This window comes from Mastomys coucha, unplaced genomic scaffold (genome assembly GCF_008632895.1).
Source record: "Mastomys coucha isolate ucsf_1 unplaced genomic scaffold, UCSF_Mcou_1 pScaffold22, whole genome shotgun sequence".
NCBI lineage: Eukaryota > Metazoa > Chordata > Mammalia > Rodentia > Muridae > Mastomys > Mastomys coucha.
In genome coordinates this window covers 257770331-257778771 of record NW_022196905.1, presented here as the reverse complement: position 1 = coordinate 257778771, position 8441 = coordinate 257770331, and the positions used below count along the sequence as shown (strand labels likewise).

At 47.9% G+C, this 8441-nt stretch overlaps 1 protein-coding gene across 1 annotated transcript; it reads right to left on the bottom strand.

Moving 5' to 3' along the window:
* Nucleotides 1-2699: 2699 nt before the first annotated feature.
* On the bottom strand, nucleotides 2700-7318 carry Hsbp1 (heat shock factor binding protein 1). Its single transcript, XM_031341537.1, has 4 exons — nucleotides 7165-7318; nucleotides 6797-6863; nucleotides 5990-6110; nucleotides 2700-3597 (listed from the first exon to the last, which is right to left on the bottom strand). Exons 1-3 carry the CDS (start codon nucleotides 7207-7209, stop codon nucleotides 5992-5994), a joined length of 231 nt encoding a protein of 76 aa, XP_031197397.1. The 5' UTR covers nucleotides 7210-7318; the 3' UTR covers nucleotides 2700-3597; nucleotides 5990-5991.
* Between the last annotated feature and the right edge of the window lie 1123 nt (nucleotides 7319-8441).

Below are 8441 nucleotides of genomic sequence, written 5' to 3'. Positions count from 1 at the left end.
TACCCAGCTCCTGTCTCATGTGCTCTGCACCAGGAACTGCAAAGCCGGGCAGGAGATCTGGGACCATCAAGGGGAGAAGTGGTCTGAGAGGACAGGGCTGTAGAATGGTCTTCTGGACATGACATGGCCATCGTACTCATGACACTGCAGCTATGGTGATTGCTCCAGACCTAGCTTAGGTGGGAGTCGAGCTCATGTGGCTCCGCATTATGAGCTGAGGATCTCCTGGCTACCGATGGCTGCTGTGTGAAAGGGAGTCACTTTTCTTCAGGGATGTGGCTGCTGGTTGGTTGTGTACCTGTGCAGCTGGAGCTAATGGACTTAGCAGGAGGGTTATACAGAGAGAGGACAGGAAGATTTGGGGGGAAGAGTTGTGGGGAGATGGGGATAATATTAGGATACATTGTATACACCCAGAACACTGTAATAAAACAGAAAAGATAGATATGGTGATGCTGCGTGTAAGCCAGGGACTAGACCTAAGCGGTTAGATACCTCAGTGCAGTGTGTTGTGCTTGTTATTTAATCGTAGGCCACATTTAACTGAAAAAATGCAAAACTAGCCTTGGGAATCTAAATTTCAAGAATTACTCTGGCTGCGGGGCAGATTCCAGCCTAGCCTAGAGGACACACTGACATCGAGACTCACAGAGGTGAGGGTGGGTGCTGGATGGCCAGACAGCTCTGGCCTCAGGTAACTCTGACCCTTGGGTTCCTTTTTCAAAGGTCACATAAAAACCTGACTCAGTGTCACTGTGTGGATTAAAGCAAACCCCTGGCATGACACAGCCTAAATAAACCTTTTCCTGCCAGTCGGGTGCTCAGTGGGTAGAGGTACCTGTTGGGGAAGACCATTGACCTGAGTTTCATCCAAAACCATGGCACAGGCCAACAGATTCATAGATACCAGCAGATATCCCCAGGCCTCCACATATGCCACGACACCTGCCCTCATATCCACACACACAAGAATAACCACCTTTAAAAAGATACTTGAAAACCAATCCTTTCCCAGAGGCTATCTGGAGACAGGCAACCAGTGTTGTTTCTAGCTCCTTTTGGGGGCTAACAACACACTCTACAAATTCTTCTAGCTTCTTTGGTCTAATTGAAAATAGGAAATCACAAAAGAGGAGTGGGATGCAATTAACTTAATGAGAAGACTGTAACTTGTAAACAGGATGTTTGTAAAGTTCATTTCTGGGGCTGGACAGATGGCTCAGCGGTTCAGAGCACTGACTGCTCTTCCAGAGGTCCTGAATTCAAATCCCAGCAACCACATGGTAGCTCACAACCATCTGTAATGGGATCTGATGCTCTCTTCTGGTGTGTCTGAAGACAGCTACAGTGTACTTATATATAATAAAATAAATAAATCTTAAAAAACAAAGTTCATTTCCAAGGGACTGCCTGGCTTGGAGCATGCCATTGCTATCAGTGTGCTAGGTGAGCCTGGGACTCAAAGCCTAAAAGCCTCCTGATTGCTGGCTGGCTATGGGACAGGGGCTGATGAGATTTGATGAGCAGAGGCTAACGGAAGTGAAGCTGCCTGCAATGCTTGGGAAATGGAGGATTTCAAGGAAGATGTCTCTCCAGCTGACCCAGGTGGGGCCAGGAAGGCTGAGTTGGCTGGCTAGGGCTGCAGTGGAGAGCTGAGTGTACTCAGAGCTCAGTTGTCTAACTGCTGTTCTTCAGGTGAGGCTGAATAGACAGCCTGTTTCACCTACGGCCAAGGCTTTGCTCCACAGCTTGGGAACACAGCTGGACACCTGAGATTTGTTAAAGAGTCCATGGCACCTGTGGGTAGGGTTTAATATGGGTAATTTCCTGGTGTGCACCTTCTTATACAACAGTTCAGTGAGACAGGAGAAGTCAGGTTTTGATCGAAAGGTTTGCATTGTGAAAGGCAGGAGGGACTCTGGCAGTGAGGAACTTTCCTTTTATATGCATTGGTGTTTTGTCTGTATGTATGTGTGATGGTGTTGAACCCCTTTAGTTAAGGTTGTGAGCTGCCAGGTGAGTGCTGGGAATTGAACCCTGGTCCTCTGGAAGAGCAGCCAGTGTGCTCTTAACTATTGAACAGTCTCTTCAGCTCCTTGTGAGGAACTTTTCTAAGGACCATAAACCTTTTTTCCCCAGGCAGCTTCCAGGGACAAGCTCCCCTGGGGCAGTCTTCTTCCTTCTCTGGCAGCCAGTCTCTTTTGCCCTGGTTTTCCGAGGCTTCAGTTTGTAATCTAACATGGCACCCCCTTGTCCATCTGAAAACTGAGGTAACAAACATACTGGACACAAGGACACCTCAGCAGCAGGGTTTCTAGCACCTTTACCATGATGGTGTTTCAGGTTGGAGGATGTGTCTGGAAGGCAGCAAACTGCTTCCTGAACCATCTCACTGACTTCTGAAGTAGCCCCTGAGTTTCCATTTATAAGACCAAAGAATGTCCCCCATGCAGGCTGCAGCTGGTCTGTCCCAGTGAGAAAGTGGCACCTTGAGGGGCTCAACTTGTACTGCCATTCACTGGTTGATGACAGGAATTCCTGCTGCTTGAGAGCAAGGCCAGCAACACATTTTTCAGGGGATCCCTTCCCTCCCCCAATTTAGAAATAGGGCAAGTTGTTCATAAGCTGCCTGTAGCACAATCGAGAAAGCAGACTGCCCTACTTGGCCAGGGTTTCCTCTGCGAAGGACCACTCCATTCTTCAATGTTTAATTACTCTTGGTTTTTATTGTATGAAATCACTTTGTGGGGACAGTGACATAGATTGCCTTCTAAGACATCAAAAGTGGCCTCAAGGCTAAGTCTCTAGACACCAGAATTCTGAATGTATATCTGTCTTCTTTAATTAATAATAGAACTCACTGTGCAAGAATTTAGACAAGAAATAGTTCAAGTAAAATAGTATATCTTAAAAACCAGCACCTCCCACAAGTCAAAGGGCATTTTTCAGCTACGTGATGGGGGTGGGCTCACTTGAGTCTTATGGTTTCTTCCCTTCCAGTCAGCAGCTTGAAGGGATGACAGGGTCACTGGGCTCTGACATCCCGCCAGATGAGCACGGCAGGTCCTACCAACACTACTAGAATCTCATGCAAAACTCTGATAGACACTTCGGCACAAACTACTATTAAATGTTCTTGGCCATTTGGAGAAGTACTTTTGACACTCCAGTGGCGGCTCAACAGTCACTGCACTGAAAATCAAAGAATCCTACATACTCATGTCTCACGTATGGCTTCTGCCAGGGGAAGGGCTGTGGTCACGTAATCAAGAGTACTCTGCCACTTTATCACACAGCAACTATCACAGAGGAACAGTGGGAAGGGGACCTCAGAAAAATCACTAAAACGTTTGACAATCTTATCCAGAAACTGCCAAAATTTTAGTGTTTAATAATTAATAGAACTGACCAAGATGTGAAGATACCAAGTTTGAGGAATGGGGTAGGGGTACTCTAAGCTATGCAGGCTGTGATTTAAGAATACACGATTTATAAACCTGTCCACACATAGGAGTTAGTTGCAGAAAGCCACTTGGTTTTGTCTTGGCTCGGGAAAATGACGACGACGTTCTGGATTCAGGGTGAAGTACCAGCAGCCTGTAGAAGAAGAATATGATCATGAGCATCAGCTGCCAGCCAGGAAGGCACAGCAGAACCAGCTCCCCAAAACCAGGGGCAGATGCTACTCTCCATGCACACTAGCCTAGAAAATGCCATTGTAAATAAGAAGTTTGCTTATGTGTCTGGGTACCTGTGTGTGTGTGTGTGTTTGTGTATGTGTGTGTGTGAGCGCGTGCACAAGTGCAAGTCCTTGTGGAGGCCAGCAGAGGGTGATGGATTCTTTGGAGGTGGAGTTGCAGAGAGTGGTGAGCAGTCTCATGGAACAGCCAGAAACTGACCCTTGGGTCCTCTACAAGAGCATATGAGCTCTGGCAGTTGAGCCATGTCTCCAGCCTCTTATTTAGACATCTTTATTCAGAGTTCTGACTCCACTTCCTGTTTCCATTTCCTTCTTTGTGTTTCCCCATCAGTGGAACATCTTCAATCCTACAATCTTTCTGTTTTCAACTAATGGACAGCTCCAAGGCCCACTGTACACTTCAGCTCCTCTCTGAACAGCTATGATACAGCACATAACTCACAGCGAGGCAGCCCAGCATGCTGGTCATTATCCCAACCCCTAATAGTCTCCTGGATTTCAGAACAACCTTTATTCAGTCACTGAAAAGCTGGTTCCAGCCCACACCCAGAAAATAAGAAGGGGGCTAAGAATCAGACATTATATATAATCTTGATATTCTCACACAAAATCTTTGGTAAACTTCACTAAGAAATTAAGACTCTATACAAAACTAATACAGTATTCTCTAAATAAAAAAAAAAAAAGAAAGAAAGAAATTAAGACTCTACAGATGGTATCTAAAAGTGAGGCACACCTTTAATCCCAGCACTTGAGAGACAGAGGGAAAACCAGGTGGAGCTCTTTGAGTCTGAGGCCATCCTGGTCTATATAGCAAGTTCTAGGTCAACAAGGCAGGGTTGCATAAGATTATGTCTCAAACAAGAACAACAACAACATCAAAAACAAACAAACAAAAAAGGACTGTAAGTGCTTCTCCCTCAAAAAACACAGGTGCAGAGGTGCTGGCAACAAGAAGAAATTCACTACACTAGGTGGTTTTAAAGCAAAGATGTCAAGTCTACAATAAAAGACATACACACACACAAATCTCTAGAACTTAAGATATATGCTCATGAAGGTGGCTTGAATTAATTCTCTGCTGTTTCTGGAAACAAAATAATGAATTATTTCAGTGATGGGGCAGGGCACCAAAAATCCTCCCTCGGCCCCAAAATGCCATCATCCAGTGGTCCTCAGTGAGCAGCTGACCAGCCAGACATGTGTCCAAGTCCCAGGTGTGTCTAATGCAGGGCCCAGGGTTAGAGTAAGGCCCATCACAAAACTGTTAACTTACTTAAAATGAAACCGTCAAGGGGACAGACATGGCTCGGCCGTTGAGAGCACTTTTGCTCTTGGAGAAGACCTAGGTTTGGTTCCCAGCACCCATGTGGTGGCAAGTACTGTCTATAACTCCAGTTCCAGGGGATCTGATGCCTTCTTCTGGCCTCCCATAGCATGAGGTACATATGCAGGCAAAACACTCATATGTAAACAATTTTTTTTAAAAAAAATCAATTTCAGGGCTGGAGAGACGGTTCAGTGGTTAAGAGCACTGACTGTTCTTCTGGAGGTTCTGAGTTCAATTCCCAGCAACCACAGGGTGGCTCACAACCATCTGTAATGGGATCAGATGCCCTCTTCTGGTGTGTCTGAAGACAGTGACAGTGTACATTAAATAAATAATGAAAGAGGGGTCTGGTGAGATGGCTCAGTGTTAAGAGCACCGACTGCTCTTCTGAAGGTCCTGAGTTCAAAACCCAGCAACCACCTGTAATGAGATCTGACGCCCTCTTGTAGTGCGTCTGAAGACAGCTACAGTGTACTTATTTATAATAAATATTTGGGTTGGAGAGAGCAGGGCCAACTGGAGTGAGTGGGGTTGACCAGAGTGAGCAAAGGTCCTAAAAATACAATTTCCAACAACCAGATGAAGGCTCACAACTATCTGTACAGCTACAGTGTGTACTCATATGCATAAAAATAAATAAATCTTTAAAAAAAAAGGAAGAAAAAAAATCAATTTAATTCTTTTTAGGTGATGTCATAGCTGACATCATCGTGTTGTGAGGAGCAAGGCTCCCACATCTCTTGCAGCGATACAATAAGTTTTAAGTAATACAATTTGGAAGTATGAATTCTACTCAAGGAATTAGTTTGGCATGGAACATTTCAGAAACCTGGGAGTCCATGGGTGGGGTGGAGAAAGATGCCTGCTGGTAAGCAACACAGGGAAAGCAACCAACGACCCCCGGGTCACTAGACAAGCAGCTTTCTATGGTTTCCACTGAGGTGGCCCTGCTCTCTCACCTTCAACTCTTCTGAGCAGTGGGCACTTTGTTCTCAGGGTCCAGTTCTTCTACTCCAGCCTGGGTCATGAGGTCAGCGATGTTCTTCTCCAGATCGTCGATTCGACTGCTCATGTCATCTAGTGGCACAGTTAAAGAGCTTGTACACCAGCATCACCTCACCTCTGTCTGTCTCTCCCCTCCAGGTCCCCGTGGACTGGTTTAAGCAGCTGCTTCCCCAGTTTCATGTGGCTACAGTGATGGCCTGGTGGTTAGGGGTCCTGGGGACCGGGATGAGTTCTCTTCCCTATGCCTCAGTTTCTTCAATCGTTAAATCTAGAGGACCCTATATCCAGTTACCTTGGTAAGGTTACAAAGAGGATCGGCGACTGGAGGACTCAAGGGGCACTCCCAGCCAACGGTTACCATGCAAGCCCCTTTACTGGTGTTCCGGAGGGGCCCCAGCAGGGGTTTGGGTGAGTCCGCTGTGTCTCTGGCTCTTGGCACAGTCCTCCACGGGAACACAATACGGCTAAGATCAGTAAAGACATTTCTAAGTGGGGATGGAGCCAGGGCTCAGCTGTTAAGAGCACGCGAGGCTCTTGCAGAGGACTAGAGGGTGGTTCCCAGTATCCACACTGGGCAGCTCACAACCGCCTGTTACTCCAGCTCCAGGGGATCCACTGCCACTGGTCTCAGTCACTCCCAGTACCGCCTTATACATATAATAATTAATGACTAACTGAAGTCTGTTTGTAAACCACCCACTTACTCCCCCCGCCCCGCCCCACACACAGTTAAGAAAACTGCCTCCAAATCAAAAGGATATTCCTTCCGATGATCTGGTCTGACATGATCTGAAACTTGTCTTGCATCTGCTGCAAGAGCGTCTCCACCTAAGAGAAAACCTGAATAAGACAGCCAATTCCAATCTATCCCGAGACCCCCTTCCTGGGACGTGTGTGGGGAGGCGAGGACGCGGGCTGGGGGTGCTCCCGGCTGGTGTGTGAGGCCTTCAGCAAGGGCCAGGCAGGTCGGTTCGGTGTCCTGCGGGTCAGGTCGGGAGGGTCGGGTACGGGCCGGGGCCAACGGGAGGTCGAGCCCCGCAGGTGCGCCGGCCGAGGCCGCTGGCCACACCCCACGCCAGGGCCGAGAGCGGCCCCTGAGTGTCCGGGCCCATGTGAGGCTGCCGCTTACCACCAAAGTGATGTCCTGCATGGTCTTGGGGTCCGTCTCGGCCATCTCCCCGGTGCCCAGCTTGGCGGCGATGTCTCGGAACCGTCACCTACACTTCGGTTTCTCGGCGCAGACGCCCACAAGGCGACAGTTCTCGCGACAACAGTCACCGGACCGCGAGGCATTGTGGGTGTTGTAGTTTCTGTCACGCACCGGAAGGTCCTAGGAGGCTTCAGAGCGTCCTGCCTGCGGATAAGCCACTCCCCCAATCCTTAGCTCCGCCTTCACCCCCCGCCCAGTTCTACCCTGCGGGCTGTACGGAGCGGAAGAGGAGGAGAAAACGCCGGAAATGGGCCAAAATTGTGGGGATTAGCGTTGGCTTCTTCCATGGATGTAGTCACTCAGACCTTGCAAGACGAAGCCGGTGAAGAAGCTTGCCACCAAGTCTGACACTGTGAGTTCGATCCCTGTGACCCACATGTTGGAAGAAGAAACCCGATTCCCACAAATTGTGTGTGCATTGCTGTGACATGCATGCACACACACATAAACATACACACAAAATAAGAAAGTGTACTATTACTACTACAAAATAAATTGGGGGGATGGAGAGATGGCTTAGCGGTTAAGAGCACTCACTGCTCTTTCAGAGGACCGGTTCAATTCCCAGCACCCACATGGTGGCTCACAACTGTCTATAACTCCAGTTCTAGGAGACCTGACAATCTCACACAGACAAGAAAAACATCAATGCACACGGAATAAATTATTAAAACCAAACACCCCCAGAACATTAAAGTTTGAGGGTACACTGGCTAGATGCCTGCTTTTTACCAACACCCAGCTTTATATCCTAGCAGACAGGACAAGAAGTATGACCAGGCCTGTAATCCTACTTATGTGGGAGGTTGAACCAGGAGGATCCTGAACTGAATTCAAGGCCTGCCTGGGAAAAACTTAATGAGATCCTGTCTCAGAAAACAAAACAAAAATCTAACAAGCAAAAGGAGGATGTCCTGGAATGTATCCAGTGGCTAAACACTTGCCCAGCACAAAGAGGCCAGCACCAAATAACAAAGCAAGCTCAGGTAATCTCCCTGCCACCTGGAGGGGCGTGCACCGCAGTAGACTCAGCTTTGCCAGTGTTTTAGAGGGGGGTGTAAGTGCAGTCTAACCTGGCTTCTTTCTCTCAACGATGTGGCTGCCTGGTGCTAAGCTTGCAGGTTTCCCCTTGTGTAGAAGAGGGGGCAGTGTCAGGGAACAGTGACCTGGGACGCTTATGTCACAGGCGCAGATCT